The 21,442-nt window shown below is 33.0% G+C and overlaps 1 protein-coding gene across 2 annotated transcripts in view; it reads left to right on the top strand.

The window, feature by feature from the left end:
• The window catches only part of LOC106064240 (carnitine O-palmitoyltransferase 2, mitochondrial-like), a 79,151-nt gene that overhangs the window by 9,255 nt on the left and 48,454 nt on the right, over nt 1–21,442 (top strand). For both annotated transcript variants that reach the window (XM_056025664.1, XM_056025663.1), the window contains exons 4-11: nt 1,480–1,539; nt 6,236–6,339; nt 8,145–8,278; nt 9,680–9,784; nt 9,985–10,082; nt 11,697–11,843; nt 18,037–18,163; nt 18,297–18,496. In XM_056025664.1, the coding sequence (XP_055881639.1) occupies nt 1,480–1,539; nt 6,236–6,339; nt 8,145–8,278; nt 9,680–9,784; nt 9,985–10,082; nt 11,697–11,843; nt 18,037–18,163; nt 18,297–18,496 (975 nt within the window). The remainder of the gene's footprint in view (nt 1–1,479; nt 1,540–6,235; nt 6,340–8,144; nt 8,279–9,679; nt 9,785–9,984; nt 10,083–11,696; nt 11,844–18,036; nt 18,164–18,296; nt 18,497–21,442) is intronic.

Genomic DNA, 21,442 nt, shown 5'->3' with positions numbered 1-21,442 from the left:
TTGTATTTCTCAACATTTTACAACCAAAAAATGTTATGTTAGCCATTGAACTGGTCAGATAAGATGTTTGAGGGAGCACTTTAAGCTCACTCAGAGTTGTCCTGGCGCCAAGCGTTTTTCTGCATTACTGAGCTTCAGAATCTTTCTCCTGGCAGCTACAACGCATTATTTTTCTCATTGTAAGAAGATTACAAGTCAAATAAATTAAATTAAGAAGGGTTGTGACATATTGATATTGAACTCTGAGAAACATTAGAGGCAGTAATTTTTATTTTTAAAAGTTGCATTGTGGAAAAGTGCATTTTACCAGTTGGGTGTCCCCCCCTGATGGGTGTCACGCCCTGATGGGTGTCACCCTGTGCGGCCTGCACCCCCTAGTGACGCAACTGATGATGTCATAAAACCATTGTCTCTGTGTCAAACACATTTATATAAGACAAATGAATGTAAATAAGTTAACTTAATAATTTTTATTGTTCTTCTTAATATAGTGAAGTATGCGATTGGTATTATTCATTGGGGAGTGAATTCCATGCCTTGGTCTTTATAAGAAAAAGACCAGCAAACTTTAGTTTTTTTGGAAAAAAAAAAACAGCACATAGAAGCATTGAGACCATAGATCACAGGGTTTTTTGAAGGACATATGGGTTATCACTTGTTTGAGGGCATTTCATCATTATAGATGCACTGGTAAAAAAAATATGGCCACCTTGTAATAAATTCTTCAAGTCACAGGAAGCCAATAGAGTGTATGCAGGAGAGCAGAAGCAGAATCATGTCCTGATTTGCAAAGAACAAGTGGACCAAGCATTAACACCACTCTATACCATTGCACTTTATTAGGACTACAGCTATAAATAACAGCTTAATTGCATAAAGTACAATTGTGATGAAATTCATGAAAATGAAATAAGCTGGACTAGAAAATAAAAAAAAATTAGTGGAATTATAAAGTAAAAAATAGGAGAGGCAATTTGATAGGATTTGTTGGATCAGGTAGAATATTGATTGATTAAGTGGCTTGTAAACTTTATTTATCCTATACTGCTAGGTAGATTTTCCAAAAACTAGGTTTTGTGTTATTTTTTAAAGGATATTGTAAAGACGCACTTTAGGAACGAGACTGTAGTGTAGATATAGATAAACGGACAGTTGAGGCTAGGCTTTCATAGAATTAACATTGTTTATTATAGTGAATGAGACTAGACTTTTCCTGTTATGGATTAAATGTTCATACCATATTGTTGATTTACTTTATTGTAAGTGTCTTGATCTGTGTTTATTGCTATGCAATAGTAATGCTACGCGTACAGAAACACACAACCTTTCTTCTGATCAGTTCAAAATCTACACACCCAGATAAGACAACTCTACAATATGCAACACTTTTTTTTATTTCATTACGTGTTATTTCTTTTTTTTTTTAATAAAATGAATATATTTCATCTTCTTTTTAAACTGTTACATTGTATATTTCAGAGTTACAAAAAGAACTTGTTGAGAGTGATAGAAAAAACAAAGATTCAAATTATGTTTCAGGTAAATAGAATATTTTAATTTAAAAAAATATATTGATTGCTAATATAGTACCTGGTGAATGAGCTTTATTGGTTGAAAGATCTGTTAAGTAAGCTTGAGAGTTGATGTTTCCCTGAGCTCATTTTGGAAATATAAAATGTTTATGCAATAATGAAAATGAGTGAACGGGATGCGACATCCAATCTGAAGAGTTGCTTTATGTTTTATTAGTTCTAATTGTCATTTTACATTGTGATTTTAATAGAAAGTCTTCTAAATCCCCCTCCTGTCTTGAAAAACTATTGTTCATGTTGAGTTGTTTTACATTGCAGCTAATTCCTTAAACCAATTGTACCTTAATGTTTTGGAAGAAAGTCTCTGCTATTCATATTCTAAAATGGTTATATTTAGCATTACTGTCCTGGCATGATTCTAGGAACATTCAAGCAGAGCATTTGTTATGCTCTATATTCATTATGGCCTTAGTGAGAAACTTCTTAGCTTCTTTACCTTTACCAATCCCTTAGTCTGTTGGACCGTTGGGGCACCATGCAAGATTCGTCAATTGTCTTTCTCCATTCCTCTGTGTCCATTGCCTTTATTAGAACCTCTTTCAATGGCAGGCCAGTCCATTCTTTTATGTTGTCCTTCCATCGCTTTCTCTGACTGTCTCTTCTTCTTTTTCCTGGTACTATTCCTTGGTACTGTCTTTGCAAGCCCCAAAGATCTTGTAATATGGTCATAGATTTTTAGCTTGCATTTTTTTTATGATAGCATGTCATCATGGGGTCCAATTGCTGCAATAACCCTGTCTCTAATCTCTTTGTTTGTGATGCAGTCTTTGAATGTTATGCCTAGGATCCTTCTGTAGCATCTTAATTCCATTGCTAGGATCCTCCTCTCTCACTCTGCAGTCAGTGACCAAGACTCACAAGCATATAAAAATGTGACCATGACCAGGGAGCACATTCTGAGACAATAGCTCTGAGGTATTTGAAGCTGCTGACACTAGTCAGCTTTTCATCTTTGATACTGATGCCCCTTATAAAGCTCTGTTGGCTATTGGTCATAATTTTTTTTGTTTTTTTATCATTTATTTGCATAACATATAAATAAATTATGGCTTTTATATAGCGCTACTTTCATGCTCATAGCATGCTCAGAGCGCTTTGGTCCAATCTCATTTGTGGACCAGTGGGGGGAGGGAGTATCTAGGAGAAAGTTTTTCCGTGCTGTCTTTAGGTGCTCAGTAAACACAACTCTGCCTGAGTCGGGTGTCGAACCTCGAGCCCCCTTCATAGGTAGCCAAGCCAAGGTCAAGCGCACTTAGCCTCTCGACCACGATGCTACTGCTACGGAAGTCTTGTCAGTGCACATGACCAAGTCAGTTAGTTCTTTTTCTGTCCCTGCTAGGCCATCCATGTCATCTGCGAAGCGCAAGTTAGTAATTCTTCCTCCAATGCTTACAGTATCTTCATAGCCCTCGAGAGCATCTTCCATTATCCTTTCAAGGAAGATATTGAAAAGTTCTGGTGAAAGTAGGCAGCCTTGTCTTACTCCAACCGTGTGTTAAACCAGTCCCCAATATTATTGTTGAAGTACATCACACTGGTGGCATCCTTGTAGAGGTTCTTAGCTACATCTACATCAAATGCTGCATAATCTTAAGGTTACTTGGTAAAGCATGGGTTTTTTAAAAAGTAAAATACCACCTTTTCCCAAATTACCTTGAAAACACTGTCAAGATTAGAGTCTCTTACATAGACTGACCTGTCCATTACTTTATGTTGTTCTCCCATCCCTTTTTGTCTTTCTCTCTCATTATATGGCCATACAGTCTTAACTTGTTGATGTCTAAGAGCTGAGCCGAAGGCTCTTCGAGCTCTAAGTTTGAAAAAAAACCTGCTTGGACACCAAACAGTAAAAAAAAAAAAACCTGTGTGAACACACAGTTCTGTTTGGGAGAGACCCTAGACAATGCCTATGTAAGGCATTGCTGTTTACCGATGCGTTCGGCCCCCGACAGGTGGACTAGAGACACGGCCGAAGGCCGGGAATGCACCGGGGACTTCTGCCATTTTCCTTCAATGTACCAAGCTAACTGTGCGGGATCCGCCATTTATGTAACGGTCCCTTTGAGGAACAGCGCATGGATTGGTGACGTGTTTGTGGGGACTTTGTTACAACCCCGCCCGTGCAAGGGGTGGACTCTCGTCTACCCGTGGGCATCCCCACGGGAGTCCTGTGTTGCTACCCATTTCGCCTAGCCACATCCTCAAATGGCCGTTTCCACGCGGGCGCCACGATGAGGCAGGGCAGCGTGCCCGCGGTCTTAACTTGCATGATCAGAAGGTCATCACAAGGCCTAATTGCCACTGTGATCCTGTTTCATATTTCCAATTTTGTAATATGGTCTTTTATGTGATGCCTAAAATCCTTCTGTAATATCTCAATTTCTCTCTAATTCTACTGTTAGAGATCAAGATTTGCACAAATACAGGAAATGTTGCCACAACAAATGTCTGATTTTTGTGCTGAGGGCAAATTTATATATATATATAAATATACATACAAGAATTGCTTGTATTAGAGTATAGGATATCAAGAATTAAATCCTCACAACCTCTTATATATATGGCCTCCTTCAGTCGCGAAGCGACTATGGATCATCTTGGTGAGATGAATGCCTGGGCATTAGCTGTGGTCGGAACGATGTCGCCCACACATCAGTTCCCCCCTCTCCACTAAGCTGATGTATCCAAAGGAACGGCAGTGCCGATAAAGTTTGGGGTCAGCAGCATCGCAGGTTCTGCCAGAGTGTAGCACTGGGTGCTGCAAACTGTCTTAGGGTCACCAGCTCCTGATTTTTCCTCAGGGTTGACTACCGAAGCCTTTCCCATTATAAAATACATAAATTGACAGACACTGAGAGGCTTGTAAGAGGGATTAATTTTACATTGACCAACTCATTTGGTCTTCTAATACTCTTATCTTACTTTATTCCTAGCACTGTAAGATGTATTTTTTTCCCTTGTTGGAATACTTTAAGATTTGAGTTCACTGTATAGGCTGCTTTATGTTTTTGTAGTCATAAAATGCTTTTGTAGAGTTTTTAATTAAATATTATATCTAGCATAAACATTTTTTCACTCAAATAATGTGTAGTTACCAGTGTCTCATTTCAAATGTCTAGTTTCAGATGTAGCTAAGATCTTGTAAAATATATATATATTGCTTATTGCAATTTATAGTTCTTTTAATTTTTCTTTTTTTTTTTGGGGAGGGGTGGGATAATAATTGTCACTTAGCTGACTGGTCAATTGTATAAAATGTTCTTATCAGCATAATGACATAGTCAGTTTTCTTCACATTAATTTAATAAAAAGTGGCATTATAATTAATATTAATATTCGTAATCACAAATACAAAAGTGTTTTAGTGCTTGTAGAAGTACTAAAATTGTCTCGCTGATATCTCCCTCTGTCACTGGTATTTATCATATCTATAATATAAAGCAGAAAGGAAGGCGTATGTATGTATGCATGAGTGTATGTCCCTAATAGAAATCCAAACCGATTGACAATCTTGATAAAACTTGGCATAAATGTTCCCTGAGTACTAACGGGAACCGTAATGTATGTATAGTAGCCCTAAAACAAACTTAAGACCCTCAAAAAAAAAGTTGCCCAACTTTATAAAAGTATTACTATTTCATGGATCTACGTCATGTAGCCATGAGACAAGATTGAAATGATCTAGATCTAATTTTAAGAACTACACTTTGCAAAGATAATTTTTTACTTTGACACATGAAAATACAAAATATAGTCCATTGATTTCATTATTTAATAAATTAACCTTCATATTTGTCTTTCAAAAGCATTATTACCTAAATTAGTTCCTTATATCTGTAAATTTAGACGTCCTGACCCATTTAAAACCCATTCATCGCTAGCTTCTTTCATTAGAGAAGACAGAAATGTCATGCATGTGCAGATCGAAGGCTCCTCGCATGCACAGAAAGAAAATCTATCGAAGCCTACATCTAACTCTAGATCTTATTCTAAGATGATAGTTCTATTTTTATATTTTAACACATGAACATACAAAATAAGGTCCATTCACTTCATATTCTAATCAAATTAACCTTCAAATTTTGTGTTTATAAAGCATTTTTACATACATCCTTTTGCTATGGCTCCCATGTTGATATACATTTTAATAGTCCCATTCATGTGTTGTGCACACCTAATATGCGCTATGTAAACACACTATGATTGGCTACATGAGGCTCTATATGGGGGATATTAAATATACTAACATACAATAATTAATAAGCTTCTTGAGCCCTTGAATTCATTCTTATAATAGTAGGTCTACATCTATTATAATAGTATCTAGACTCTAGATCTATATATATGTAGGCCTACAAGCAAATGTTTTTATTTTAAAAAATAGATTTACGTCAATTAGCTATTTTGATAGCTCCATTCTCACTAATTTTACATTGAAACATTTGCTTTCTTAAAACATTATTATTTTGTTTAATTGTTTCCAAAACACTCTCAGTGACTATATTGACAGTGATACGCAAATTAAGACCCACGGGCTACAGGTAATAAATGGCTACTACACTATATTCCTCAGTTTTGCATTTCAATTTAAGTCTTGTAAAATTATCTCTTAAGATTTTAAAAGGATTTTTTTTTTATTGCAGATGTTTGGTTTGATATGTACCTGAAAGACAGACGCTCTGTAGTTCTTACTCACAGTCCATTTTTAACATTTTCTGATGACCCTCGGCCTGAATATAATACACAAGTACTTAAGCATTTTTATTTACTTGCATTGATCTTTAACATTGTGACAGCAAAACTGTCCTTTATTTACAACATAACTAAAGAGACAAAAATGTTGTTTTTTTCAACATTCTTTTGTCTAGAAATGTTATCTCAGAGAGTTGCTCCTGTTGCATGTACAAAATGACCTGTAGAGCACCTATTCATTAATTGATAAATAAGCTGATCTGATGTTTCAGGAGCAAAAGAATGATGAAATAAATAAATTTCAAGGATCTGAAAAGCACCATGTCATGGACTTGATGTTTACAAGAACATCTGAACTCTTTTTTACAATTCCTCTTATCAGCTTGTAAATTCTTCACAGAAACTGGAACCTAGGTGAACAAGAAACTTGAAAATGTCTTAGACAATTTTCTTAGAATTTTGACAGTTTATGATCTTTGATAAAACAAATTACTAGCTGATTGCCCACATAGAGAAAACTCTGGTTTAATTGTTATAATTTTTCAAAATATAATAATGTTATAATTATATAGACTTGTAAGGCTTCTCAGATATCCAAGCCTCTATATCAAAACTGCAAAGAATACCTCATGGTCCAAAGATATTAATTACTGAGTCAGAACCAGGAAACTCAATGTAGCCTTCTCTTCCAGAGTCTAATATTGATGCTGATCCATCAGTATATGTAAAAAAAATAACACTGGGTGGAAAGGCAATGATTTTTCCTTTTTCAAAATAATGTAGTGATTTATTAAAGCTAATTTTAATTTTCATAAATAAGTCACACAAAAAAGAGGAGGCTGAGTGGTAAAGCTTCTGAACTGGAGAGTTCTGGGTTTGAATACTTGTGAAGACTGGGATTATTATTTCCAGATCCTTAGAATGCCTCTGAGTCCACCCAGCTCTAACTTGACATTAGTTTGTGAAAAGTAAAGGGGGTTGGTAATTGTGCTGGCCTCATGATCAGACACTCTTGTTAACCATGGACCATAGAAACAGATGACCTTTACATCATCTGTTGCATCTACAAAATGACCTGTAGAGCACCTATGTATTTACTGATAGTTTTTTACTTTAATTTTCAAATTAACTCTTTATGTGACAGATAAAAAAGGGCTTACACAAACAATCAACTAAACATCTTAAAAATATTTATTTAAGAGCAAATCAAGCAAAAAATCTCTAAAAAAATTTCTAATGCAATGTACACAAGATAGGTGCTTTCAAATAATCAGAACAAGCAAAAACTTAACAATATTAAAATTAAATTTTTTCCTAAAGTAAATAGAATAATTAAAATTTATGTGAAACTTTGAGTGCTGTAATGCAAAACCTCACTATTGTTATTGTTAGTATATAATTTATAATTCTTGTTTTAAAAATGGTGTATTTTACTAACAAAAATAGGAATTGCATGCATATTTTCTTTCAAAAAAAAAAAAGGGTTCACTTTTAAGGGACAAAATCAGCTGTTGCACATGAGAATTTTAATGAAATCAGATTTTGAATAGTCCTTATTGTTTTTGAGACAATTCAATTTTATCAGTAGCATCTTTTCAACATAATAAGCCCATAAACTATGTTAGGATTAATTTATATAAAAAAAGAAAATAGTTCAAACTAGGTGAATGTTAATCAATAGATAAAGAGAATAAGATTTTAAAGTTTGAAATTCTATTAAAAATACTGAAAAGATATCTTACAAAATAAACATTAAAATGTAAAGGGTGTTAAAATACGGACATTTTTATGTACCCGGTAATTTTTTTTTACATTAAATTGTGTCTACTGATAACTATTGTTGATTTTTATTTCTGTCAGCTGATAAAAGCAACTAACATGCTAATTTCCTCTGTACGTATGATGAAAACCATTAGAGATGAAAAACTAGAACCAGAAGTCTTTCATTTGAATGCCGCTAAATCTAATACTGAAACTTTCAGAACTGTGTGTAGGTGAGCCATTGCAAATTCAAGTTTTTTACTTTAATTTTCAAATTAACTCTTTATGTGACAGATAAAAAAGGGCTTACCAAATGATTGAAACTATCATTTACATTACATTCCTTGTAAAAAAAAAACAACTTTTGATAGTACTTGTTTTTCCATGACAATGCCATGTTGTGGTCTAGATGTAATTGCTATCTATGGGGCATGCAATTTAATCCTCATTCAATGCTTGGTCATATCTGGCTAAGTAGTCGAGTGCTTGTTTGACATAAGATTTCTCTGACCTGATCTTTGTAAGTGACTCTTAAAATCTGTATTAATCACTGCCGTAATCATATTTAGCCTTTTTTTGATTTTTACAGATGTCTTTCATTTCTCCTATGCATTCTATTGCATATGTCACCATTGGGATGCCGATTGTGTTGAATAGGTGTATCTTTAATGCAAAAGGCCAAAGCTTAACTTGTCCAAATAGACCATAACCTTTGGAAAATGGCCCCTGCCTTTCATGTCAGCACACTATTTTATAATAGGCATCCTCATCACTTGTAATTATGTAATCTTATCCAGTTGTTAAGTTCTGACTGAGTTTTATGTCTTAAATCCTACTTGAATAATTTTCACCAAATTTTGAGATTCAACATCTCTGTATGGTTGCCAGTGAAATTTGAGCTTTAAGACATCTAAGTTTTGATTCAATCCATTTACCATCACTAAGAAGCTTTTGTGCTTGTTTATATTATACATTGAATGTTAATCAAAAAGTCAAGTTAATTGCTTCATTCTTGTGTCTTGTTTCTTCATTTTCAAACCTGCATCACATTGGAGCAGAAATGAACAAGTGGCTGATAGTAACAGTTAAAATTGTTACATAGGTACCTAAAGCGATTATTCTATTCACAAATGAAAAGACTGAATTCATTTTGATTGCACTTAAACACTTAATCGGTTGATTTAGATTTTCTTTTCGACGTCTGTGTCTGCCCTTGGCAGCTGATTTTCTTTTGGCCTCAAATGTGTATACTGCGGACTTTGTGCGTGACCTCCAGCTGTCTCCAGCTGAAGCCACCTGCAACCAGGTGCTCTTTTCTATGTCAGCTAAGACAAGTTGGCGCCTAGACTGGTCTTTAAAGCATTTCTTTGGGGCACCTCTGTTATGTCGACTACCTTTTAGCTTGCCAAAAAAGACTGCCTTTGGCATGCATTCGTCTCTCATACAGAATAAGTGCCCTATCTGAACATAAGTAGTCCCTCTATACTGTCCATACCTGTGTTTGCAAGGACATGGCTGTTTGTAGTGCACTTACATAATTGTGTATACTTTTTGCAGTACTATCCAATATCAATGTTTTTTTTTGTTTTTTTTTTTCAAAAAGTGTAAATACTAAATTTTATTTAATTATGCAGGCTTATCCCAAGATCTTTTTCTTGCTATGGTGCTTACTTGTTTAAGGCATTTCCTCTTGACATGAGTCAGTACAAAAATTTATTCAACTCATGTCGCATCCCAAGGTAAATTTTTTTTTCTTTTTTTTTTTTGAAGAAAGTTTTAATAATGATTTTTTTTTATCATTCAATTATTCTTTTTATACAACTTTAACAAACAACATTTGCTTTATTTGTCTTTTTGTTCCATATTTTTTTTACAAAGTTACTTTTTACCCACCAAATTATCTAAGAAGATGTATTAAATACACATTTTTTTTCCCCAGATCAGAAAAGGATGAGCTCTTTACTGATACTAATGCCAAACATATTTTAGTAATGAGAAATGGTCATTTTTATGTTTTTGATATGTTGGATAAAGAAGGTATTTATAACATATTTTATCAATCTTTTTCAATTTATTTATTTCAGTGTTGGAAAATTTGAGGTATTCTACAAATTTTGTTGGACCCATCTTTTTCAGCAAAAAAAAAAATCAAAAAATTTTTGTTAGTTGTTTTTTTTTTGACCTTATTCCAAAAAGTACCCCCATTTAAGACCTTGTGATCTGTGGGGCAGATGATGTAAAGCACATCTGTTTCTTTTGCCAATGGTTAATGAGCAGGATGTCATGTGGCAAGCACAATGGCCAACCAACTTTACTGTCCACAAATAAAGTCAGGTACCCATTAGAGCTGGGTGAACTCAAGGGCATCCTCAAAATCCTGAAATTAAGAATCCCAGTCTTTGGACAAGCAGTTTACCACTCAGCCTCTATGCTCCCAAGTCAAAGTGAAGGAAGAGAAAATTAAACATTTATCATGTGTTAATTACTTGTGAATCAATGAGTTATTGAGATCATATCACTAAATTCTATGACATATGTTAGTTCTAGAAAATAAAGGAAAGGAGAACATTTTTTAAGGGAATTCTGAAAGATACAGATATTATAGTATAAATAGTTGGGCAGTTTATTAGTCAAGGGAGAGGGTGAAATTCTGTCTATTATCAGCACTTAAATTTATTTTTATTTGATAATTCAAAAACTTTAAGATCTTGATAGTTTTGTCAATTGTAGTTCCCTTCAGTATTTGTATAACAAAGAAATAATAATATTTAAGCTATCCTATTGCTTAATCTGTCAAGAAGGTGAAGTTCGTTTCAGTACTGTTCTAAACTAACACAAGAAGAGAGTATTTGCCAGTTGTTCTGTCAATTGAAAATGAAAAACGTTCTTTAATTTAGTCTCATTGTAATTATTTACTGTGATTTTGCTTAATTTTTTTTTCAATGAACTGCTGTAATTAAGTTTTAAAAGGATTAAACATTGAACTATGTGTACTTCAGTGTGTGATTGTTTTTTGTTATTTTTTTATCCACAACAGACATTGAAATGAAAACTAAAATGTTGCATTTTTTTTTTAAATGCAATGGTTTGGTTTTTTTTTAAACAAAAAGCTATATGGGGAAAGTTTCTTCACTTTATCTTAACATAAAGAATTTCAAACTGTGTTTATAATTATAGGCCTTTTCTTTTCAGTTCATCTTATGATTAACTCGTAAGCAGGTTCAAACCACAAAAGCCACTTGAATTCTTGTACAGCATGGTCACCATTTGATAGCAATAAACTTTTATTGTTTATTTTCCTGAACAGTTTTCACTTCTTTCTTTCTCTTAATTTGATACTCTTGTTATACCTCATACACTAAATTTTTCATACATTTCAAAACCAGTTTCTGATAAAAAATATATTTATCACTGAAGTATTCTAAATACATCATAAACAGAACATTTCTTATTATTTGTACACTACCTAGCTGACTAGTTATAACTAACCTGTGCAAAAGAAAGGACAGATAATGAGTATAACCTGAAAAATTAAGACATTTTTACAAAGCCTATATCAACTCACTCTTGTCTGTCTGGAAATTGAAAATGATTTTAAAAAATAATAATAATAAAAACAGAATGTAAATCTAATATGATAATATTTTTCAGGCAACATAATTCCAGAAAATGAGGTTTTGTCTCATCTAAAGTTTATCTTAGAAAATCAAATAAGTCCACCAGAGTTTCCAGTGTCAGCTTTAACAACAGAAAATAGAGATATTTGGACTAGAGCTAGAATACAGCTTATAAATGCAGGTTTGTTTTTTTTTTTTTTTTTTTTTAATATGCTTGAGACATACATTTAGAAAGGAGGATTATTATGTCCTAGCCAAACTCCTGCAGGATGGAACTCAGGACCATTGTTATTATATTCTAAAGCACATACCAGTATCACAGGACCAGGAAGCCCAGTACACCTGCATACAGCCTTATTTTATATATTAACTGTGCAGCTGACACTAAAAAAAAATAAGAGTAACCATGGCATTCATCACTTATAGGAATCACTTTATAATTATAAGGACAGTTAGCAATAAGCTTGGTTTTGCTTTTGGCAAAGCTAAATTGCTTTTTAAATAAAAATAAAGACCAGCATTTTATTTATATAACTTTGTAATATTGTATGTAACAGAAATGCCTACTAGTATGCATCTTGCATATTTAGAATCAAAATGAAAAGGAAAATATGAGAGTATGATTTTTCATCCAAAAACTGCTTTCCCCTTGTAACTCATAAAAAAAGTTAATAAACTAATGATTGGTAAATATTGCATGGACGCATTTCTTTTCTTGGATTAAAACTAGAATTAGTACATTTAGGCGGAATTACATTTTTCCTTATATATTTTTTTGCATTTTTCAGTTCTCCTTGTAAATTAAACTAGCATTATAAGGCTGTGAATTTAGGTGTACCTGATAGAGAAAAAAATTCTGCACAAAAATACAATTGGTTAAATGTAGTTTCTCTTTCAGTATTGTTGAGGGAAGTGACGTTTGAAATAGCTTAAAACAAAAGCTCAAAGAATCCCGTTGTTTTTTTAGATGTCAAGAATTAACTAATTTATTAAAAATAAATGTTTCTAAGCATTTAAATACAAAATGGTAAAATGTTTACTAGTACAACTTTTCACGCAGAATTTAAATATGTCAATAACTCAAATTTGAAAAACCTTCGGAGTTTCCCTTTAAGTCTAGTATACATTAGTATATTATATAATTCTAGGTCTTGGTGTTGAAAAGTAGATAGATCTGTCTATAAGTAGAAGTATATTCAATATTGTAGATCTACTAAGTTTGATCTAGAAATCTAGACTAGCTATAGAATTTTTCTAGATCTAGATATAGACTTTCTATAGAATAATCTAGATAGTAGATGCAGGCTTATTAGATCTAATAATTAATACAACTTTAGTTAGATAGAGCTAGATCTAGACCCCATCCCCCCAACTATATATATATGTGTGTGTGTGTACATAATTAATCTTTATAACATTCTGACTATGCTCATAGCATTTTGAGTGTGTACTTTGCTTTTTTTAGATTGAAGAGGTATTTTTTTTAGCTTCAAATCCTGCTGAAGGGGGGTCTAAACTCGAAACCCCTTTAATACGCTCATAGAATTTTGAATGTGTAATTGTCACAGTATCGGTTGACATTGCCTGGCTATATGTTCACCTCGGGTCATGAGAGTAAAAGACACATGAAACTCCTGATATAGAAATAGGAAGTAAGAATGACCAAACTGAAATCAGTTCAGTGGTATCTTTTGGTCAGTTGAAGTTAAGGGGTATCTTTTGGTCCAGTGCGGACGGTGGTAACCTTAAGGGTTGAGAGAGTGGTCACTGACAGTTGGGTGGTATCCTTTGGGCAGTTGAAGCCAGTGGTCACTTTAGACAGTACATATATTTCTAGTAGTTATTTTTCTGTACTGACAGTTGGATACAAATTTTATTAGTGAAGTTTTATTTTAAAGGACTTGTATACTTGACACCGCTGCTATGCAGATGTAATTATGTTTCATATTGGATATTTTGATGCAACGACCAAGAATTTGCAGTACATTATTATTATCAAATAAAGGTTAAGTTTTTGTATACTATTCATACCTGTCATGTGCTAAGTGGACACACGAACCCCGCATTCAACATCATACACATTCTCGATGTTACAGCAATTTTTTTTTTATATTGAAGAGGTATTTTTTAGCTTCAAACCCCGCTGGAGGGGAGGTTAAAATTAAACTCAAAATGCCCTTTAGCTACACTCATAAAATTTAGAGTGTGTAATTTGCTTTTGTTGTATTGAAGAGGTGTTTTAGCTGCAACACAAAACCCCGCTGGCTACGGTCATAGAATCTGGTGACTGATGAATGGATAGTCTTATACTGAAATGGGGGTTTTATCGTAAATTTTGGAGGCGGGTTTAAAATCAAAATCCTCTTTAGCTATGCTCAAGGAATTCGGGGATTGTCATTTGCATTATTTTTTTCGTTTGGTTTTTAGAAGAAAGGGATTTAACTGCAAAACCCCCTGTAAGGGGGTTTTAAACTCAAAACCCCCTTTGCTGCTCTGGGGCAAGTAATGGTTTAGTAATAAAATTTCATCTAAAATAAACAAAATGAAAGCAAAAATACAGTCACTAAATTCCGACTCCTATAGTAGTACTTAATGAATAGATAACAGCCAATACAACACAATTGGCAATACAATAAACTGACTACAAATATTACACTGTACATCACCATAATGCAGTACTAAACTCTACTCTCTCTTCCTAGACTCATACGTTTCACTCAGGGACTGCACCAACTTCATAGCCGACTAACAGTCCTGGTCTCCTTGCTGTCCTGTCTTGAACTGCACTGCCTTACACACTGTCTCTGGTCCACAAAGGCTTCTGATCAATTGACCATAACACAGGTCATATTCACTTGCAAAATTCATACCAGTGACCTACTGTCCCTTGTCCATCGATATGATAATTCATGAATGGATTGCTTTATATAGATTTCCATTCTGGGAATCATTTAACATTCATTGCTTTCTTATTTGAAATAATATTTGGCCTACACTTGAACACTCCTCCCATGCCACTAAGGAGCATAGGGTAGAGCTGTTAAACCCCCCTACCACCACCAAGAGGTCTAATGCCCCGTAAGGGGAAAAGCCGCTATTAGGTTTGTGCAAAATGTCCTTCTGTCACACTCAGATCTCAAAAACTAGAAGAGAAATGAAAAGTATTATTTCACCAACCATTGCAAAGTTTAGGTGCAATGGCTATTTTTTGTTTTCTAAAAGCAAAGCCTTTAGTTTATAAAATTAATTATGCTAGCGATTTCTTTCATAAAAATACACCAATTCTAAAACAATAAAAAAAAAATGTAAGGGTGATTATGTTACAATATGGTAACTAAGAGAGATGATTTTTTGTAAATTTTCAAAATCACTAAGTCAAATATATTTATAAAATGTACAAGAAATGTTCACAACAAATATAAATATTAGTTAACTGTGTTTTTTCTGGTTAACTAGCGGCTGAAATAATTAGAAATAGAAATAAATAGAAAACATTTATGTTTTTTTGTAAAGGCAAAACATGGCTAAACTAGTTCCCTCAAAAAGTTTTAAATAATCAGATTTTATTTATTTTTTGTTTATTGCCCTCATCAGGATAAAAGCTGCTTATTTTTGTGCATTTTGTCTGTTGGTCGGTCTGTCACGTTTAGATAAAAAAAAATACTAAAAGCTATTGAAAATCTGATTTAACCTTATTGTTCCTACTGAAACATGGCAATAGTTTTAAGTATCTATAATAGATTGTTCTAGATGTTAATATATATATATATATATAGAGAGAGAGAAAGAATGAAGGAATCCCAGATTAATCTAATACCGTTAATTAAATCTTTAAATGAAATGCTATAAGAACTCTGTACACCAATGTTTATGAGCTTTCAACTCTCTCGTGTTAACAAAGACATTTTTAGTCTTACTAGGCTGTGTGAGGTAATGGAATTTTTTTCCTTTGACATCATATGGAATTAATGAAATGCTATAAGAACTCGGTGCACCAATGTCTAGGATAAAGACACTTTTTAGTCTAACTAGGCCGTGTGACGTCCAAAAAATCTAGTCTCAGTTTCTTAATGTTTTCTTGATTTGAGGAGACCCAAACAAAGGATGCATATTCTATTATTGGCCTAACCAAGGTTAAATAACGTTTTAGTTTTATTTCTTATATGATATATAGAAATTTCTTTTAATAAACCCTAATGCTTTGTTTGATTTTTGATAGTTTCATCAATATGGATAAGTTTTTCATTTATTACAACACCTAGAAATTTTGCGTTTTTAGCCTGTGTTACTGGTTTACCATGAATAAGATAAGTGGAATTTATTTTTTTTATTTTTTTTGTTACTCTTTATAACTGACATTTTTCTAGGTGGAAAGACATGCTCCAATTAGATTCCTATTTCTTTAATTCATCTAATTCTCTTTGTAACATTTCTGTCTCTTGTGTTGTTTTTATTGTTCTATATATTATGCAATCATCTGGAAATAATCTGACTTTTGTTCTTGAACTAATGCAATTTGGTAAATCATTTATGTAAATTAAAAATAGTAGTGGACCTAAGACTGTTCCTTGAAGTACACCTGAGTTTACTGTTATTGGTGTTGATTTAGAGCCATTTATTATTACAGTTTGTTCTGTCCCTATCAGAAAATCCTTAATCCATTTATGCAATGGACCATCAATGCCAAAATATTTTAAGCAAACTATGGTGTTGAACTTTGTCTAAAGCCTTGGAAAAATCTAATAAGATAGCATCTATTTGCTCACTATTATCTATATAAACCTTTTGAAAAATCATCAAATTAGTCCTATTAGTTGTGTTTCACATGACCTATATTTCCTAAAGCCATGTAGGTATGGAGTAAGGACATTGTGTTTGTCTAAGTGGTTTATGATGTTGCTACATGTGTTCTATGATTTTACATGTGATTCTGGTTAGTGATACTTGTCTGTAGTTTCCTCGGTCAGATTTTTCTCCTTTTTTTTAAATAGGGGGTTGATGTTAGCTTCTTTTCAGTCCCTTGGTACTCTGCCTCTGATTAAGAGGTGCCTGAAAAAGTATTTTGAACACTGGTGCTAGCTCATTGCTTAGTTCTTTGAGTAATCTAGCTGGAATACCATCAGGTTCAGATGCTTTAATCGGTTTAATGTTCGCTAATAGTTTTTGGATCCCCTTTTCTTGTACTTCTATATCTCCTATGTTGTCTACTTGGTTTATATTAAGTAATATATCACTGCACACTAAAATATAATATAGGAATGCCAATATTAATTTGGGCATATTGCATGATGTAATGAAGAAATGCCAAGGTGTGGTGGAAGTAGGACAATCTTTGGAGAGATAGAAGTACGATTAGAATAATCATGATTATGCTTCTCTAGGCTGATTTTTTATCATCAAAGGCCAATGTGTGATGAAAGTAGTGGAAATCTTTTTGATAGATGAGTACGATTTGAATAATGTTGTGGGCTAATCTAATCTGACTTCGACTATGTATCAATTATTACTTAACATTAGCCACAGAACATTACAAGTTGAATATAGTTGATAACATTCAGTTCTATAAAATGATACTTTATTAACCACTGGGAAATTCGTCCAGTCTTCCTAAAACGTCGCTATATCTAATTACTATTCAACTACTATTCAAAACACAACCTACTTCTAACATAACGCCATGTTGGTTATGATCATACCGCTGATAATGGCCATCTTTTGCTTTATCTTTAATTGTCAATCCTTCTTTCTTGAATTAAAAAAGTGCAGGTCAAATATTAAATTTGTTATTCACTGCACTTTATTGAGGGAGCCCAGCATCTGGTTGGAAATAAAGATCAAAGTGGGAAATTACTGTGAAATATAGAAGTTTGAACCCCCCTCCCCCCCCACCCCCCAACAGGTGCACCCATTGAATTAGAAGTACTGTAGTGTTGCTCAATCTGTTTTTTCTCTTTAGGAATGAGTTTTTAACCTCAAAGCTCTCTTTGGCTACTCTGTTGGAATTTGGTGACTGTTGTTTAGCTATAGTTTTTTTTTATTATTATGCGAGGGGGGTTTTCTCCTCAAACTTTTCTTTGGCTATGCTTATTGATTTTGGTTATTATATTTTTGCTTTTTTTTTTTCTGGGAGTAAAGTCAAGGTTTAACCACAACCCCCCTTTTTTTTCCAATAAAAATACCTAAGCAAAGTCCACTCCCCTGGCTATGCTCAGGAGATCATACTAGTCTAATCTTACAAGACCTTGGATTGACTGTTACTATGATGGCCCAAAATTTGAACCTTGTTTATGTCCATTGTCCCAGTCTTATAGGAGGATGTATAATCTTCAAATTTGTCTAATGTTTAACAAGCTGAAAAATAAAACATTCTTTAGATCCCAGAAATGAAAACAAGTTAAGGATTATTGAAAGTGCAATATTTGTCTTGTGTCTGGATGATGACCAACCTAAAGATCCTAATGATTTGTCAAGAAAGTTTCTTTATGGGGATGGTATCAACAGGTAATTTGAGTTTTAAATACTTTACAAGTAAGCATTTAATATGGCTAGTAAAGAATATTGTTAATGTTATGTTGTTGTTTTTTTACAGTCTAATGTTATAGTATGGTAAATAATCGGACCAATTATTTTTTAGGTGGTTTGATAAAAGTTTTCAGTTGATTTTAACCAAAGAAGGCACAGCTGGTGTTAATCTTGAACATTCTTGGGGAGATGGTGTGGCACTGCTTCGTTATATTAAAGAAGTTTTTAAAGACAGCATACATAATTCATTAGTGAACCCCAACACTACAGCATCAAGTACAGCTAATTCTGATCAAAAAGTCCAAAGGCTAGGTAAGAATTATGATTTCAATTTATTAATTTTTTAAAATAGAAGTTTTGATGAAGAATAAGTCTAGATAGGTAAATCACCTCTTCAATACAGAAGAGCTGAATAAAATTTAGAGGAAAGAAAGTATATTATATGTGTGATAAATTGGAGATGTTTCTACCCATATTTTTGGAATAAGCATCATGTCATGTCATTTTATCAATAAATCACTAGATACCATCTGTCTTCACAAGAAAGAACACTTCAAGAAACTTGACATTACCATCTAAAAATTAACATTGCAATTATCATATTCCTATTTATCTTAATAGTCATTTTAAACCATTGTAGGTATATCCAGGTTTTTTTTAAAAGCTTGCATAAAATCTTTAACTTAATAGTACTTACTATACATTTCAATTTTAATAAAAGCAATTATTAGTATAGACTAGGATAGGCCAAAAGGAGAATAACCATGCAATACATCTCTGAACAAGGCAACATAGCTGTGATGCATTGTTGTACAAATTTTCACAAACAGTATTAAATTTCTCTTAAAACTTAATACAGTATTGATCAGAATAAACAACAAAATAATTCAATAAATTAAAGTCAATTTAGTCAATCTCCCATCAAGTATCTTGGGTTTGTTCATCATGCTGCCTGAGCATGTCTTGTATGGTACTAAGATGTAGGGATGTTAGGAAATGTAGTGTTTAGTTCCAACTTAACATCATCTATCTGTCAGGACTTTTAAAATTATAATAATAGTAATAGTTAGGCCTATATTAAATATAAATATTATAATGCTCATTATGTTGTATTAATTATATTTATATCTAGTTGTAATTTTAATTAGTGCATATGAATTTTAAGATATTTCAAATTATGATGTGTTTTCATTGTGTAAGATTATTTACTTAGTTACATAACAGTGTAATAAAATCACAAGGTTTAAATTAACAGATTCATCATGCACACACAGTCACACTTAAAGCACATAACTATGAAGATGATGATTAAAATAAAGTAATAATATTATTAGGAATTATATACATAATGAGGATTGAATAATAAATCTAGATATAAAAGTCAAATTGTCAGGTTAAAATGATTGCATAGGTTACATATTATTCGTGCATGGATCTAGAATTCAGATATTCATTATACATGAATATTAATGAAGACGTTGCCTATGTTAGATTCCAGGATTTACAATATTCTTGTAAGAAACAAAAACAACTGTAGTTTTCAGCTAGATCATTGGACAGTTATTTTTAAAGCTTGGAAAATTCTGACGCTGTCTTGAGCTGGCTTTATGTTCACCTTTATTGCATCAATTTGGGTTTTCTTTTTTTTTTTTTTGGTATCAATGCAACGGGTGCCGTACCATTCAATTTTTGTGCGTTAATGAAATGGGAGATTCGAAAAAAAAGTAGAGACAATGAGTTGGCGGTAAGGGTTGCTCACATTTTGAGTAGTGAAATGAAGCCTTTTTTGATTGTGAATTCGTAAAAAGAGGGTTACTTTCAGTGATGGAAGAAGGTGTGTCATAAAAATAAGAATGCATTTGAAGCCGCCACCCTTTTTCGCATGACAATACGGCATCTCAATTTAAAACTAAGAGAGAGCAGCAGAGTTTGAAATATTTTGCTGCCAACATATATGATACTGCTTAACTCTTGGTATTTATTTGAGGTATGAAAAGCAATTTTAAAATTACAAAAGAGATAGCCGCTATGAGAAGTGTGCATGGGACCACCACTGCTAAAGATCTGTTCAAAGAAGTTTCAGGCATCATGGAGGATGTTTCTTTTCTTTGGGATAAATTGGTGAGAGTAACTACTAATATTGTCAGAAGTATGGCTGTATGTCATAGCGAAACAAACTGACAGCAAGAGTTATTAGAAAAATTATCAAGGAACCTCTGTGGCAAGATTTTAAATCAGAAGCATGTTATGAGTTTTCTAACATGTCAAGTGTCGAACAACAAAATAAGAATTTTATGACAGTACAAAATATGAAGACGTTATATTTTACAGCGAGGCAAGCTGGTTAAGCAGAGGAAGGGTTCTAAAATCTTTTTTGATATGAAACATGAAACTGAAATTTTCATGATGGAGAATAAAAGCAAGTGCCTCTACTTAATGAACGCTACTAAATGACCCCTGATGATTGTCGGCTTTGGCCTTTTAAATTGGTATTACATCATGTCTAAATGAACTCAATAACAAACTACAAGAAAGACAAGTTGATTTCACTTTTAATAGCTGACATAAATGACATTGCAACTTTTCATTTAGTAAGCGGAAAGGGGCCAAATCAATCTGGTGTTATTTCCTCACAGACGATCATATAGATTTAGTGCTTTGACTTGGTGTCTCATCAATGCAGAGAGATTTTCAGAAGTTGGTTTTGGATAAACTTCCTACATCCCATGTATTAGTGTATTATATCCACGGGTTTGGTTTCTAATAAAATTACCTCATTCTTTATTAATGTTTTTTATCTTTTCTGTTATATTTTTCGACACGATTGTCGGAAGTTTAAATGGCCTTTGGGCTGAATAAGGTTTGGCATCTCTGTTTTATCTAATAAATTGAACTTTATTGCATGTAAATAGTTTTTGCTATTACCTAATTTCATAATATGCAACCGAACCTGAACTTTAGATCTAACTGAACCTGAAGTATACTTGTCATCGAACTGAACTCGAGCTTAAATCTGACCGAACCAAACCCGAACTTTAAAAGTTTAAAAGATTAGGATATGTTGGGATGCTAGAAGTAGTTTTTTTTTTATTTCAACAAGAAGAGCTCATCATGTCTTTTTCAGAAGGAGAACGGAAGTGTGGGGGCTCTTTTTTTTTTTTTTTTTTAGTGAAACCAGATCTATTGGTTTTTGTTTTTTTTTTGAGAATTTTTAAATAAAAGTGACCATACTGCAATTTACAAGGCCTACTCAGTAAA

The sequence above is a fragment of the Biomphalaria glabrata genome, chromosome 4, assembly GCF_947242115.1.
Source record: "Biomphalaria glabrata chromosome 4, xgBioGlab47.1, whole genome shotgun sequence".
Lineage (NCBI taxonomy): Eukaryota > Metazoa > Mollusca > Gastropoda > Planorbidae > Biomphalaria > Biomphalaria glabrata.
Note: the sequence above shows the minus strand (reverse complement) of the source record. Positions and strands in the feature narration are given on the sequence as shown.